This window comes from Mobula hypostoma, chromosome 2 (genome assembly GCF_963921235.1).
Source record: "Mobula hypostoma chromosome 2, sMobHyp1.1, whole genome shotgun sequence".
NCBI lineage: Eukaryota > Metazoa > Chordata > Chondrichthyes > Myliobatiformes > Myliobatidae > Mobula > Mobula hypostoma.
The window spans coordinates 123,344,705-123,362,013 of NC_086098.1; the positions used below are offsets into that span (position 1 = coordinate 123,344,705).

The following is a 17,309-nucleotide window of genomic DNA, read 5'->3' on the forward strand; positions in this document are numbered from 1 at the left end:
TATAAATTATACAACTTTAAGATTCGTCTCCTTACAGGCAGCCACAAAACAAGAAACCCATAAGAACCCAGTTTAAAAGAAAGGCTAACAAGCATCCAATGTGCAGAGAGAGGGATAAAAAAAACAAATCATGCAAACAATAAAAGCACGCAACAACATTCAGAATGAAAATAAATCCATAGACTTGAAGCCCGAAGCAGGCCCACAGCTCCAGCCTTAATTCATCACATAGTGGAGCAACTCATCGCAGATCTCATAGACAGGAAGCCAGGAGCAGACCTCACCCTCAGTGCCACAGGGAGCAGTGTAAATGTCACAGAACAGTGAGCAGAACCGGCCTGACCCTCGCCTCCAGTCCCGTCACCCTGCCTTTTCAATCCATTCGGCCAGGCATTTAAATCGTTCAATCATTGGGTCGTTCTTCGCACTAGGACACGGACCCTGTCGTATTGATACTGGACTCTTGACTTCCTCATCAGGAGACTGTGGTCAGTGCAAATCGGAAATAACATCTCCTCCTTGCTGACAGTCAACACTGGCGCACTCAAGGATGTGTACTTAGCCTGCTACTCTACTCTCTCTACACCTTTGACTGTATGGGTCGGCAAACCTCAGGTGCCATCTCTAAATTTGCCAGTAATACAACTGTTGTTGGCAGAATTTCAGATATTCACAAAGAAGCACACAGGAGTGAGATAGATCAGCTGGTTGAGTGGTGTTGCAACAATCTTATTGAGTTGAATTGACTTTATTTCTTACATCCTTCACATATATGAGGAGTAAAAATCTTTACATTACGTCTCCATCTGAATGTCTTAAAAAAGGCGATGCTTCAAAAAGGCGACATCCATCATTAAGGAGCTTCATCAGCCAGGACTCCCTAGGAGTGGGTGTACTGCAAAGATCGCACCAAGAGCACAACATGCAATGCTGAAGGAGGTGAAAAAGTACCCAAGGTAACAGCGAAAGACCTGCAGAAATCTCCAGAACTTGCTAAAGTCTCTGTTCATGTGTCCAGTATAAGGAAAAGACTAAACAAGAATGGTGTTCCTGGAAGAATCAGAATCAGGTTTATTATCACCGGCATGTGACGTGAAATTTGTTAACTTAGCGGCAGCAGTTCAATGCAATGCATAATCCAGCAGAGAGAGAGGGAAAAAAAATAAAATAAAACATAATAAACAAGTAAATCAATTACGTATATTGAATAATTTTTTTTAATGTGCAAAAACAGAAATACTGTATATTTAAAAAAAAGTGAGGTAGTGTCCAAAGCTTCAAAGTCCATTCAGGAATCAGATGGCAGAGGGGGAGAAGCTGTTCCTGAATCACTGAGAGTGTGCCTTCAGGCTTCTGTAACAGTGAGAAAAGGGCGTGCCTTGGGTGCTGGAGGTCTTTAATAATGGGCGGTGCCTTTCTGAGACACCGCTCCTTAAAGAAGTCCTGGGTATTTTGTAGGCTAGTGCCCAAGATGGAGCTGACTAGATTTACAACCTTCTGCAGCTTCTATCGGTCCTGTGCAGTAGCCCCTCCATACCAGACAGTGATACAGCCTGTCAGAATGCTCTTCACGGTACAACTATAGAAGTTTTTGAGGGTACTTGTTGACATGTGAAATCGCTTCAAACTCCTAATAAAGTATAGCTGCTGTCTTGCCATCTTTATGACTGCATCAATGTGTTGGGACCAGGTTAGATCCTCAGAGATCTTGACATCCAGGAACTTGAAAATGCTCACTCTCTCCACTTCTGATCCCTCTATGAGGATTGGTATGTGTTCCTTCATCTTACTGTTCCTGATGTCCACAGTCAGCTTTCTTGACTTACTGACGTTGAATGCTAGGTTGCTGCTGCAGCACCATTCCACTAGTTGGCATATCTCACTCCTGTACGCCCTCTCTTCACCACCTGAGATTCTACCAACAATGGTTGTATCGTCAGCAAATTTGTAGATGGTATTTGAACTATGCTTAGCCACACAGTCAAGTGTATACAGAGAGCAGAACAGTGGGCTAAGCACACATCCCCGAGGTACGCCAGTGTTGATCGTCAGCGAAGAGGATATGTTATCACCAATCCGCACAGACTGTGGTCTTCTGGTTAGGAAGTTGAGGATCCAATTACAGAAGGAGGTACAGAGGCCCAGGTTCTGCAACTTCTTAATCAGGATTGTGGGAATGGGGAGACTTCCGGTAGAGCTCATAGAGTGAAGTCGTGTTCTTGACTCGCTCCATTACCTCTGAGTTTTTTTCCTATGATCAGCTATATTAAGCTAACCATTAAGGCATCGACTTTTATGATACTTTGAAACCTATTGTGTTTTTTGATATTCGGATGCTTTTACGGTCTGCTATGTCTAAGAACGGGAAAAATGGGAAAGACGGCAAACCTCCAGTTAGACCAAAAGGTACCGATCTTCCTCCGACTGAGCCACTGTTAACTTTGAAAGCTATATCGGATCTAATTCAAATGGAAATTTCAACCTCTATAACGCAGCTGATTCGTGCGGAAATTTCAGTTAATCTCCAGAAAATTGCCGATGCAATCGATAAAATGCAAACATCTATCACGGAACATCAGTCTGCTATATTTAATCTTCAAAGATCCACGCAACAAAATGAACTCAAGATGGGGAAAATTGAAGAAACAATTACTGTAATGAAGAAAAAACTTGACTTTCTGACTTTTAAAAACTCTGACTTAGAATCCAGAATGCGACGGCAGAATATTCGAATTATTGGTATTTGTGAAGCTGCTGAATCTGACAACCCTATAAAGTTTTTTTCTCAACTTTTAAAAGATGCATTTCCTACCGTATTTCCTGACCAACCACCTTTATTGGATCAGGCTCGCAGAGTTCCGTCATATTCATCTAAGTCAGATAAACCTGGACATGTTATTCTACGAATTCATTACTTTCAAGACAAGGAGAAATTGCTTTGATTCGCTCGACCTAAAGGTTACATTGATTTTTCGGATCTTCATTTTCGGTTCGTGGAAGACTTCAGTAAACAGATTCGGGATCAACGTGTTCGTTACAGATCTGTGATGTCGGAACTCTACGAGATGGATTTAAAACCAGTGCTGCTTTATCCTGCGCGTTTAAAGATTCACACGCCTGATGGGGCTCCCCGTTTTTTTGATTCTCCATCGGATGCCCAGAGTTACCTGGATCAATTTTCACCTTCAACATCTTAATCGTAATTTTTAATTATCTCTGTTTGATCGGAGGCTGTCAATCTGTTGGGTTTAATTTTTTTTGCTTTATATGGGCAGAAAAGTTTATTTTTGGTTAATTAATATGGTTGCCAAACTTTTTCTCAACTGCGTCATTCCTTTCTTTTTCCCTGGGGACTCTGGGTGGTTATTCCCACAGCATCATTTCACGTATTTCCTTTGTGGCCTTAAACTTTGTAGTTTTCAAATGTACTTTTTGTAGTTTTTCCTAACTAGTCTATGTTAATTATCTCGTTTCTTTTTTTTTGTTTAATCATAGGGTCTGTTGTTCATTACGGTTTTCTTTATATTTACCGGTTTTTCTTTGTATTATATTGTGTTTGTCTTAATTGGTCTACTTTTTTTTATTCCTTTACTGTTTTATAACTTTAGCTGATTTTTTTACACTTTTTTAGTGAGCATCTATCGGAAGTCATGGGGGTAGTCTTAGTGCTTGCTTCTTTCTGGCTGGTCTGCTTTAGATTTAGCTTTGGGGTCATGGGGTGGGGGGTGGTGGGAGGGGCTTCACTTTTTAGTTTTTTTCTTCTTGGGCTATTTACATTACTGAAGCATTGGTTGCGTTCTCCTTCCCGTTATCTCTTGTTTGTTCTGTTCCCTTTCCAGGTTCGTGGGTCAAACCTATTGTCAATCCTCTTTTTTGCGGGTTGACTTTAGGGTTTATGGAGTCTATTATTAATTTTGTCTCTTGGAATACTAACGGTCTTAATCATCCAATTAAAAGGAAAAAAGTTTTTAAAGTATTCCGGAGACTTAAAGCACATGTTCTATTTTTACAAGAGACCCATGTGCGGAGGGGCGACAGACTACGTTTTTTTAAATTTTGGAAGGATCAACAGTTTCATTCGAACTCGAACGCTAAGATTCGAGGTGTCTCTATTTTTATAGACCCCTCAGTTACTTTTGTACAACATGATATTATTTCTGATCCGAATGGTAGATTTTTATTGGTTAGTGGTCTACTCTTTAATAAAAAGGTAGTTTTGGTTAACATTTATGCTCTCAATATGGACTGTCCAGAATTTTATAAATCACTACTTAATCTGTTCCCAAATTTGAATGAGTTTTCACTGATCTGGGGCGGAGATCTTAATACTTGTTTATCTCCAGTTTTGGACCGTTCGGCTCCTTTACGGACCTTACCCAATAAATCTGCAACTTTGATTAACTCATTCCTCTCTGATTCTGGGTCGATGGACATTTGGCGTTTTTTGCATCCTCAGGAAAAAGATTTTTCTTTTTTTTCACATGTTCACCATTCCTATTCAAGAATTGATTATTTTTTTATTGACTCTCGTCTTACTTCTTCAGTGGTTAAATGTGATTATGACTCTATAACCATTTCGGATCATGCTCCACTTAAGCTTTCTATTAAAATTCAGGCCAATACACAAAATAATAGACAATGGCGTTTCAATTCGCTGTTGCTTCAGGACTTGGATTTTGTTAACTTTATGAATGAACAGATTGATCTTTTTTTACAATCAACTATACAGAAGATATTTCTATGAACATCCTTTGGGATACTTTTAAAGCTTATATTCGTGGTCAGATTATCTCGTATCCTGCTGTTTTGTGGAAGAAGCTGAAGCAGGAGGAGCTGGTTATTGTGGACAAGATTAAGGAAATTGATAAGAAATATGTTACAGCTCCCTCTGAGGAGTTGTATAAACAAAGAACTGAACTTCAAGTGGAATACAGTTTATTACTTTCGTCCTCGATTGTAAATCAATTAAAGAAAACAAGAAGTGAATTTTATGTACATAGTGACAAAGTTGGTAAACTGTTGGCTAATCAGTTGAAGACTAATTATACTAAATTTCAAATTAATCAGATTTATAATCAAAATGATCAACTGATACTTGATCATGCTGAGATTAATCAAGCCTTTTTTGATTTTTATTCCTCCTTATATCAATCAGAGTCCTTACGAGACTCTAAATATATGAATGACTTTTTAGATAACCTAGATTTCCCTAAGATTTCACAGGATATATCCTCTATGTTAGATACTCCCATTACCACTGATGAGATTAAGAATGTTATCTTTTCTATGAACCTGGGGAAAGCTGGCCCTGATGGGTTTACCGCGGAATTTTATAAATTTTTTGCACCTTCAGTAATCCCTTGGTTTTTTAGGGTTCTGGAGGCTTCATTAAAACTTGGTAAACTTCCTGAATCCTTCTATAGAGCGTCAATTTCTCTAATATTAAAGAAGGATAAAGATCCTGCTCAATGTGCGTCTTATAGACCAATATCTTTATTAAATGTTGATTCTAAAATTTTTTCTAAATTATTAGCAAACAGATTAGAAAAAGCACTTCCTTATATTATTTTGGAAGACCAAACAGGTTTTATTAAAGGTCATTACTCTTTCTATAACGTTCGCACATTCTTAAATATTGTTTATACTCCTTCACAAAATGTTCCTGAGTGCATTATTTCTTTAGATGCTGAAAAAGCCTTTGACAGAGTAGAATGGCCTTACTTATTTACGGTGCTCAAAATGTTTAATTTTAGCTCGAAATTTATATCCTGGATTAAATTGTTATATCATTCTCCTATGGCCTCAGTTCGTACTAATTCTTTAAGTTCACCCTTTTTCCCTCTTTCTCGAGGTACTAGACAGGGCTGTCCTCTTAGTCCTTTATTATTTGACTTTGCATTAGAACCTCTTGCAATTGCTATTCGAGAATCTCCAAATATTATTGGGATAACTCGGGGCTTAAAGTCTCGTAAAGTATCACTTTATGCTGATGATTTACTTTTATATATTTCTAATCCTCAAAAATCTATCCCTGCTGCTTTAGATTTATTAGCACAATTTAGTCTCTTTTCCGGTTACAAGTTAAATCTCAGTAAGAGTGAACTTTTCCCGATTAATAAGCAACTTCCCTTGTATCATAACCTTCCGTTTAAACTGATTAATAATTATTTTTCATATCTTGGGATTAAAATTACTTGTAAACACAAAGATCTATTTAAGACTAATTTTTTACCCTTAATTGATCATATTACTCAACTTTCATTTAAATGGTCTCCATTATATTTAACTTTGATCGGTCGTATTAATGCAGTTAAGATGATTATTCTGTCAAAATTTTTATATATATTTCAAGCATTACCGATTTTTGTTCCAAAATCTTTTTTTGATAAAGTTGACTCTAAAATCTCTTCATTTATTTGGCAAAATAAAAACCCGAGACTGGGTAAAATACATTTACAGAAAGCTAAGAGAGATGGAGGTTTAGCATTACCTAACTTTAGATTCTATTATTGGGCAATTAATATTCAACACATGAAATTTTGGTTACTTGACCAGGATACACTATCCATTCCTAAATGGGTAGCATTGGAATTACAATCTGCTCAAGATTATGCACTTGGCTCTATTTTGGGTTCTTCTCTTCCTTTTGATTTGAAACGCTACACACAGGTCTGTAACCCGATAGTTAAATATACCTTACGTATTTGGTTTCAATTCAGAAAATTTTTTGATCTTAACCAATTTGGGCTAGCGATCCCTATTTTAGGTAACATATTTTTTCCTCCCTCTTTCACGGATCGTGCTTTTCAAATTTGGAAGACTAAGGGTATTTCACAGTTTTTGGATTTATTTTTAGATGGTTCCCTTATGTCTTTTGAACAATTATCTAATAAATATAGTTTACCAAGAATACATTTTTTTAGATATCTCCAAGTTAGAAATTTCCTAAGTAGTATACTTTCTTCCTTTCCAATGCTCCCTCCTACATATATTTTAGATACTATAATTAACCTTAATCCATGTCAGAAGGGTGCAACGGCTATTATTTATAATATTATTATGAAACTTAGGAAAGCTCCATTTGATAAGATTAGGTCAGATTGGGAACAGGAATTAGGTTTTATTATTTCGGCGGATGACTGGGTGCAGATTTTACAACTAGTCAATACTTTCTCTATCTGTGCTAAACATTCCCTAATTCAATTTAAAGTTGTCCATAGAGCACATATGTCCAAAGATAAATTAGCTCGTTTCTATTCTTATATTAATCCTTTTTGTGATAGATGTCAGGGGCAGATAGCCTCTTTAACTCATATGTTTTGGTCCTGTCCTACTCTGGAAACTTTTTGGAGAGACATTTTTAATATTATCTCCAAGGTATTGAATATAGATATCTCTCCTCATCCTATTACTGCTATCTTTGGATTACCTAAAATTTCCAGTAATCTTTCTCCTTCAGCCCATAGAATGATTGCATTTCTTACTTTAATGGCGAAAAGATGTATTTTACAACATTGGAAAGAGACTAATGCTCCAACTACGTTTTTTTTTGGTTTTCCCAGACGATATTATGTTTAAATTTGGAGAAAATTAGAAGTAATCTTTCTGATTCTTCAGTTAAATTCGATCAGACCTGAAGATCTTTTATTCAACATTTTCATTTAATGTAATTTTTTTTCTCTCGGTCCATATTTATATTCCCTTCTTGTTTTTTTTTAACTGTTTTTAATGGAGGTCGGGTTTGAGGACGTGATTTTAAGTACTTTAACTCTACTTGTTTCCTAGTTAGCCCATTGCTTTGCTTTGTTTTTTAGTTTAGTTGCACGATGGGTTTTTTTTGGGTTTTTTTTTCTTTTTCTATTGATATATATAAAAATTAGTATATTATTATATTACCTTGTTATTTTATGTTTAAATTGCACTGTTTGTATTAATTTTTTTCTGTATTAATATTTCCTGTAATGTATTATATTCTAACAGTGTATTAGTGCCTATATGGCTTACCTTCTGTGTACTTATTCAATAAAAAGATTTAAAAAGGATTGTGGGAATGATGGTATTAAATGCTGAGCAATAGTCAATGAAAGCGTCCTGACATAGGTATTTGTGTTGCCTAGGTGGTCTAAAGCTGTGTGAAGAGCCATGGAGATTGCATCTGCCGTTGATCTATTGTGACGATAGGCAAATTGCATGGGTGCAGGTCCTTGCTGAGGCAGGAGTTCAGTCTAGTCAGAACCAACCTCTCAAAGCATTTCATCATTGTCGATGTGAGTGCTACCAGGTGATAGTTGTTAAGGCAGCCCACATTATTCTTCTTTGGCACTGGTATAATTGTTGCCATTTTGAAGCAAGTGGGAACTTCTGCCTGTAGCAGTGAGAGGTTGAAAATGTCCTTGAATACTCCCGCTAGTTGGTTGGCACAGGTTTTCAGAGCCTTACCAGGTATTCCATTGGGTCCTTCGGCCTTGCGAGGGTACACTCTCTTTAAAGACAGACTAACATCGGCCTCTGAGACAGAGATCAAAGGGTCATCAGGTGCAGCAGGGAAGGATCTTCACAGCTGTAGTTGTGTTCTCCCTTTCAAAGCATAGAAGGCATTGAGTTTATCTGGTAGTGAAGCATCGCTGCCATTAATACTATTGGGTTTTGCTTTGTAGGAAGTAGTGTCCTGCAGTCTCTGCTAGAGTTACTGTGCATCTGCTATCGCCCCCAACCTCATTCGAAATTGTCCCTTCACCCTTGAAATGGCCCTCTGCAAATCATACTTGGTTTTCTGGTACAGGCCTGGGTTGCCAGACTTAAATGCCATAGATCTAATGTTCAGTAGACGACGTACCTCCTGGTTCATCCACAGATTTTGGTTTGGGAATGTACAGTAAGTCTTGTAGGCACACATTCATCCATACAGGTTTTAATGAAGTCGGTAATAACTGCAGCATACTCATCCAGATTCAAAGATGAATCCCTGAATACAGTACAGTCCACCGATTGAAAGCAGTCCTGTAGGCGCTCCTGTGCTTCCCTTGTCCATACCTTCTTGGTCCTCACTACTCGTGCTGCAGTCTTCAGTCTCTGCCTATACTCAGGGAGTAGAAGTACAGCTTAGATGATCAGACTTCCTGAAGTGAAGGCATGGAATAGCATGGTAGGCATTCTTGATGGTGGTATAACAATGGTCCAGTGTGTTGTTTCCTCTGGTATTGCAAGTTATCTGTTGATGGTAATTACTTAGTGATTTTTTCAGACTGGTCTTATTAAAGTCTCCGAAAACGATGGTGAAGGCATTAGGGTGCGCTGTTTCGTGCATGTTGATCCTGTTGCTCAGATCATCTAAAGCCCACTTGACATTGTCCTGAGTTGGAATGTAAACTGCTACCAAAATGACCCCAGACAACTCCCGTGGTATGTAAAAAGGACAACACTTTACTGCTAGATATTCCAGCTCTGGTGAGCAGAATTGGGATAGAACTGATATATTCATGCACCAAAAAGAGTTGATCATGAGGCATACTCCTCCACCTCTGCTTTTGAGAGACTCTATAGATCTATCCTGACGGTGTATAGTAAACCCGTCAATCTGAATCGCTGCATCTGGTACGGAAGGGGTTAACCAGGATTCCGTGAAGCAAAAGACACATGCAGTCCTAATGTCCCTCTGATTCAGCATCCTGGCTCTGAGATCATCGATTTTATTCACCAGAGACAGTACGTTCACCAGCAAGATCGTCGGTATAGGGAGTTTAAAACCCCACGAAGGAAACCACTGCTCTCGAAAAAAACATTGCTGCATGTCTCAAGTTTGCAAAAGACCACCTGGATATTTTGCAAGACTTCTGGGACAATGTTCTGTTGACAGATGAGACAAAAGTTGAACTTTCTGGCAGAAATACATTACTATGTTTGGAGGGAAAAGGACACTGTACAACACCAAAACCTCATCCCAGCTGTGAAGTAGGGTGGAAGGAGCATCATGGTTTGGGGCTGCTTGGGGCCTGGACAGCTTGCAGTCGTTGAGAAAAAAATGAATGTAAAATTGTATCTGAACATTTTGCAGGAGAATGTCAAGGTAACGTTCCATCACTTGAAGCTTAGTAGAAGTTGGATAAAGCAACAAGATAAAAATCTGAAAGACAAGTAAGTCAACAACAGAATGGTTTAAAAAGAAGAAAATTTGTGCCAAGTCGTAGTCCTGACCTTAATGCTATTGAAGTGTTGTGGAAGAACCTGAAGCAAGCAGTTCATGCAAGAAAGCCCAACAACATCCCAGAGTTGAAGCAGTTTTGTAAGGAGGAATGGCCTAAAGTTCCTCCAAGCCGATGTGCAGGACGGATCAACAGTTACCGGAAACGTTTGGTTGTAATTATTGCTGTACAAGGGGGTCACACCAGTTATTGAAAGCAAAGGATCACATTCTTTTCCAACATGTACATGTAATATTGGATCATTTTTCTCAATAAATGAACAGGTGTAATGTTTTTTATGTTGTTTATTTAATTGTTTTTTTTTGTTGTTTTGGTACTTAAAGTGAAGATCTGATCACATTTTAGGTCATATGCAGAAATAGAGAAAACTCTACAGAATTCACTAACTTTCTAGCACCACTGTACATCAGAACAGTTACAAAAAGGAAATTAAATGTGAGATAAATTATGTCACAGGGATGGAAGGAGTAAAATGTTACTGATCAGATAGCAATGTTAGGAAGCAACATGAATCTTATGGGCTAAAAGGCCTCCTCCTGTGGCACAGTTAGGAAGTAAGTAACTCTGCCCCATTGCTTCAGTTTAAAAACAACTTCTGGAGGCTTCCACCAATGCTAATAGTCTTGGCTTTGAAGTCAGTATGTAGTGACACCCAACAGTGTTCGTAGTTCTAGTTGGAGCCTGGCGCTTGGTGTTGGATATCAGCAGTGGTTGTAAATTTGATTTCAATCTGGGTCAGAATGAGGTGGTTTAAGCCTCCAAAGATTAAATCAGATTCTGATTTCTCCCAGCAGTAGTTATAACATTGGGTTAACCTTGGGCTTTGAGTGATTTTGTATTGGTTTTTGATAGTAAAAATATGAAGTGGGTCAATGTGAGACTTCCAGCAGTGATAATAACTCTCAACTTCCCTCGTTTGATCGAAGTGGAGATAATAGCTCTTTTTTTTATCTGGAGCAATAGTTTGATATATGATAGCTTCCAACAGTGATGATAACTTATATTTTAACTAGGACAGAGTAGTATTGTGTGTTGGCATCAGCAGTGAAAATATCTGTGATTTTTAACCTGGACAGAAGCTCAATATGTCGAGTCCCTCAACAGTGAAAACACCTGTGAAGTTAGATTGGGCAGGCATTCATTGTGAAATATCCTAGCAATGTTATAACTTTGATTTTAACACCGAGCTAACAGCAGGCTTGAGTGCTGAAGGAACTCATTGGGTCAGATATGGAGACGTTTTGAGTCAATGTGACATACAGTATTGATTTCTGTAGATTTAAGCTCTGCCTATAAAAGCAAATACAGTGCCTATAAGAAGTATTCTCAATCCCCACCCCAGAAGTTTTCATGCTTTATTGTTTTACAACTTTGAATCAGTCGATTTAATTTGGCTTTTTTGACACTGATCAACAGAAAAAGACTCTTTCGTGTCAAAGTGATTTCTACAAAGTGATCTAAATTAATTACAAATATAAAACTCAAAATAATTGATTGCGTAAGTATTCACCTGCTTTAATATGACACACCAAATCATCATTGGTGCAGCCAGTCGGTTTTAGAAGTCACATAATTAGTTAAACGGTGATCACCTGTGTGCAGTCGAGATGTTTCAATTGATCGTAGTAAAAATAACCTGTATCTGGAAGGTCCAACTGCTGAGTCAGTATCCTGGCAAAAACTACACCATGGAGACAAAACAGAAGAAAATCTGCAGATGCTGGAAATCCAAGCTACACGCACAAAATGCTGGAAAAACTCAGCAGGCCAGGCAGCATCTATGGAAAAGGATCTCAGCCCGAAACGTTAACTGTACTCTTTTCCATAGATGCTGCCTGGCCTGCTGTGTTACTCTAGCATTTTGTGTGTGTACCGTGAAGACAAAAGAAGACTCCAAGCAACTCTGTGAAAAGGTTATTGAAAAGCACAAATCAGGAGATGGATGCAAGAAAATTTCCAAGTTACTGAATATCCCTTAGAGTAGGGGTCGCCAACCCGTCGATCGAGATCGACCGGTCAATCTTTGAGACTTTCCCAGTAGATCCCGAAGAAAAATCAAAAATAAATACACAAATACTGTTGTAATGTGAGCATTATAAAAGTAATACTAATTAGGATAATGGTAATATAGCAATATTTTCGCTAAAAAGCTGTTTGTAAAGAGAGATTGTTTCCGGGTTGCGGGGGTTTGTTTCCGTTCTTTCTGCCCAGTGCGCATGTGTGTAGTTCCCCCGCCATACACCGCGTTTTCAGCGTAGCCTGTGCTGCATCAAAGTGACCAATCAGGTTAGATAAGAGTACAGACTGTCGCAAACATCAATATACGGCAGTGTCCCCAACCTCGGGGCCGCGAAGCATGCAGTGGTACAGTGGTAGTCCGGATGCACACAGCACATTTTTAAGAAAAAAAGCCGAAATAAACAAGCTAATTAATTAGGTGCCGCCTAGCACGTAAATGTCGGCTCAGATCAGAGGCAACGCAATCGGCAATCACTCGTGATATCCTGATAGCATAGCGGAGGTTCCACGAAAGAAGGCGAAAACATACAAATTCCATCCAGAATGGGAAGAGGATTTTCTATTTACCTTGGTGAAAGACAAGTGTGTATGTATGTTGTGTCACCAAACACAAGCACGGACTAAAAGAGGGAATCTGGAGCGGCACCGCAACACCAACCACCAGGAATTTAAAGACACCTACCCCCCAAAGAGCGCAATTCGGGCCTGGAAAGTTGAGCTGAAATCGGGGTTGAAGGCCCAGCAATCGTTTTCCACAAAATATGCTGCTCAAAATAAGGCTGCTATTGAAGCATCATCTCGTGTAAGTCACCTTTAGGCTAAACACAAGAGCCTTTTACAGATGGCGATTTATTCAAGGAAGCAATGGTCATTACCACAGAGACTGTTTTAATGACTTTAAAAACAAAAACAACATCACAACCGTAATACATAATATACCGCTTGGCCCTGCGACAGTGACAAGGAGGGTAGAGTCGTTGTCTGAGGACGTGAATATTTTTCACTACAGTTCGATGAATCCCTGGATATAATGCAAACAGCTCAGCTTGTTGTATTTGTCAGAATGGCTTTCCAGGATTTTACAACAAAGGAGGACTTCCTCACTCTTTTGCAATTAAAGGAAAGAACGAGAGGTGAGGATATTTACAATGAGTTTAAAAAATATGCCAGTGAAGGTGACATCCCCATTCATAAACTGGTGGCAATTACTACTGATGGGGCCGAGCAATGCGCGGTGTGCTCTTTGGTTTTATAGCACTAAAAGTTAGTGCCTACTTCGGGTCAAATTATCTATGTGAAATTGCATTTTCACAGATGAAAATTATTAAATCTAAGTGCAGGAGCTGACTTACTGACAGACACCTCACTAGGGATGCCAACTTTCTCACTCCCAAATAAGGGACAAAAGTAGCAGTCAAATCCCGGGACATTTGTGTTTACCCGAGAAAGACTGCCATGACAATGAAGCCTTGCGTGGGCATCTGTGTGCGCATGTGTGATGTGCCAATTTTTTAACCCCATGAATCGGTTTTGGCTTAATTTTCATTATTTCTACTTTATATAGGTTGTGTATTTATCTTCTCATTCCTGCTTTTACTGTATGTTAGTGTTATTTTAGGTTTTATGTGTTATTTGGTATGATTTGGTAGGTTATTTTTTTGGGTCTGGGAACGCTCAAAATTTTTTTCCATATAAATTAATGGTAATTGCTTCTTCGGCGTAAAGCATTTCAGCACGAAAGGTTTCATCGGAACGTTCTACCTTAGCGGGGGGAATACGGGACAGTTGGCAACCCTACTCTTCACAGACTGTCTCAGACTGGCTGTCTGTAGTTATGAGCCAAATTTCAGGGAACTAGCATAAAGTATTCAGCCCCAGTCATCACACTGAGTGCAACAGTCAATTTTTATTCCTTTATTTTTCATTTTGAAATAAAATTAAATAATGAAACTTAGAATTAAAGGTGTAAAGTATTGTAATATTCTTAAAGAAAGACAGCTATGGCCTGTTTGATATGCTAGTTACAGTGTTTTCTTGTTTGAATTAATTTGAAAGTTTGACAAAAGTATTTTGTGTAATTCAAATACAATTCACCCAAATAAAAGGCCTCAAATTGGAAGTACAATCTGAGCTGTTTTTTCTCTAAACGATTTAGTAGGTAGATCTTGCCTTTCACTGAGGTTGAGGTAGGGGATCTTGGGCTTAAAAAGGTTGGTGACCACTACCTCAGAGTATGAAATAGAAGGAAAGTGGCAAATCTGTAAATCTGCCTAGAGCAGGCCGTCTTCAAAACCTGAGTGACCATGTAAGAGGAGCACTAGTGGGAGAGGTCAACTCGTTCCAGAGTTCAACGGCCGAGATGGGAGAGACTGCATATTCAACAACTGTTACCAGGGTATTTCACCAGTTGCAGCTTTATGGGAGAGTGGCAAAGAGAAAACTCACATGAAATCTCGGCTAGAGTTTGTCGGAAGACGTGGGATACTCTGGAAGGCAGCTGGAAGAAGGTGCTATGGTCTGATGAAACCAAATTTGAGCTTTTTGTCCATCAGACTGAATGCTATGTTGGATGTAAGCCAAACACCACATATCATCAAAAACACATCATCCCTACTGTGAAGCATGGCTGCATCATGTGGGGATACAGCATGTCCTGGAAGGTTTGTGAAGAGGGTAAAATGAATGCCACAAAATACAGGGAAATCCTGGAGGAAAACCTGATGTAGTCTGCAAGAGAACTGTGACTTGGGAGAAGATTTGATTTCCAGCAAGACAATGACCCCAAGCATAAAGCCAAAGCAACGCAGGAGCGGCTTAAAAGCAACAAAGTTAATGTCCTGGAGTGGCTAAGTCAGAGTCCGGACTGCAATCCAATTGAGAATTTGTGGTTGGTTTTGAAAAGGACTGTTCACTCACATTTCCCATACAATCTGACAGAGCTTGAGCAGTTTTGTAAAAAAGAATAGGGACAAATTGCAGTGTCCAGATGTGCAAAGCTGATAGAGACCTATCCACACAGACTTAAGGCTGTAATTGCTGCCAAAGGTGCATCTACTAAATAGTGACTTGAAGGGGTGTAATTATGCAATCTATTATTTTCTGTTTAATAATTGTAATAAATTTTAACCAATTTGTTTTCACTTTGACACAGAAGAGTCTTTTTTGTTGATCAGTGTCAAAAAAGCCAAATTAAATCTACTGTGATTCACTATTGTAAAACAATAAAACATGAAAACTTCCAAGGGGTGTGAATACTTTTTATGGGCACTGTACTGGATATTTGCCCTGGTATATAGGTGAGTTGTTGAATCCATGGGAAGTTGAAGAGAGTAAAGGGAGAATAAAATGACATTAACAAGTTTACAATTATCCGCTTTACTGTTATTATATTCCAGATCATGAAAGAATAGCACTGGGAAATGAAGAAGGTTTGTTTGTCGTGCACATCACCAAAGACGGTGAGACTTTCTTACCACATATCTTCACTGAACAACTTCTGTGCTATTCCATGTACAGTAGATTTTCATACTTCTAACTCTCACTTTGGCTAGCTGTTTAATATAGGGGATGATAGCCCCCCACCCCCGGCCTGGCCAAACTTAAGAAATCTCGTTTGGGTGGATGCTGTACAATGTTTCCCCTGTTACAAATCAGTACCCCGAAATAACAAACAGTACACAATATGCGATTTATCGATTGAGCTTTATAATTCTTAATTTGACTATATGGTTAGTAAAGAAAACAAAAAAAGAAAAGGGACCCATTCTCATGAAACAGTCTATTGCGCAATGTTGGAGCTCACTGATAAGGCCGTTCGTCCACCATTGACCTCCTCTAATCATCGCTGACCTTCAGACTCTCACTCCATCTGAGGTTTACCAATTCTGTCATTCCCGTCTTCTCTCCTCATCTCTCCCCAGCAAAAGAACCACGAATTCCCAGCTCCCAGGCACACAAGAAAGCACAACATCCTGCTCATTGGCTAGCATGCCCCGTTATCTCTAGTCATAACCCAAACATTGCTGCTACAGAGAAACTATTACCTCAGCAGTGGAACCATTACATTAGCAGTGAAACCTTACAGCATGTTACATACTTATAACTCAATCCCTTTATTATCAATGTCAGTAAGAGGTAAGCTTTCTGTTTTGTTGCTGTCGGTTTGTGTGTTGGCCATATAATTGAATTAGAAACATAAAAAACCTATAGCACAATACAGGACCTTCGGCTCTCAATGCTGTGCTGAACACGTACCTACTTTAGAAATTACCTAGGGTTACCCAGAGCTCTTTATTTTTCTAAGCTCCATGTACTTATACAGGAGCCTCTTAAAAGACCCTGCCTCCACCACTGTTGCTGGCAGCCCATTCCTCACACTCACCACTCTCTCCTCTGTACCTACTTCCAAGCACCTTAAAACTGTGCCCTCTCATGTTAACCATTTCAGCCCTGGGAAAAGCCTCTGACTATTCATACGATCAATGCCTCTCATCATCTTATACACATCTATCAGGTCACCACTCATCCTCCGTTGCTCCATGGAGAAAAGGCTGAGTTCACGCAACCTATTCTCATAAGGCATGCTCCCCAATCCAGGCAACATCCTTGTAAATCTCCTCTGCACCCTTCCTATAGTTTCTACATCCTTCCTGTGGTGAAGTGACCAGAACTGAGCACAGTACTCCAAGTGGGGTCTGACCAGGTTCCTATACAGCTGTAACATTACCTCTCGGCTCTCGAACTCAATTCCATGGTTGATGAAAGCCAATGCTCCGTGTGCTGCCTTAACCACAGAAACAACCTGTGTAGCAGCTTTGATTGTCCTATGAACTCAGACCCCGAGATCCCTCTGATCCTCCACACTGCCAAGAGTCTTACCATTAATGCTATATTCTGCCAAGTCATATTTGACCTACCAAAGTGAACCACCTCACACTTACCTGGGTTGAACTCCATCTGCCACTTCTCAGCCCAGTTTTGCATCCTATTTGATGTCCCATTGTAACCTCTGGCAGCCCTCCATACTATCCACAACACCCCCAACCTTTGTGTTATCAACAAATTTACTAACCCATCCTTCCACTTCCT

General features: G+C 39.2%; 1 protein-coding gene across 7 annotated transcripts in view; it reads left to right on the plus strand.

The window, feature by feature from the left end:
• The window catches only part of LOC134342449 (serine/threonine-protein kinase MRCK alpha-like), a 623,460-nt gene that overhangs the window by 565,957 nt on the left and 40,194 nt on the right, over window positions 1-17,309 (plus strand). For all 7 annotated transcript variants that reach the window (XM_063040586.1, XM_063040588.1, XM_063040587.1 and 4 more), the window contains one exon: window positions 15,617-15,679. In XM_063040586.1, coding sequence (XP_062896656.1) covers window positions 15,617-15,679 — 63 coding nt within the window. The remainder of the gene's footprint in view (window positions 1-15,616; window positions 15,680-17,309) is intronic.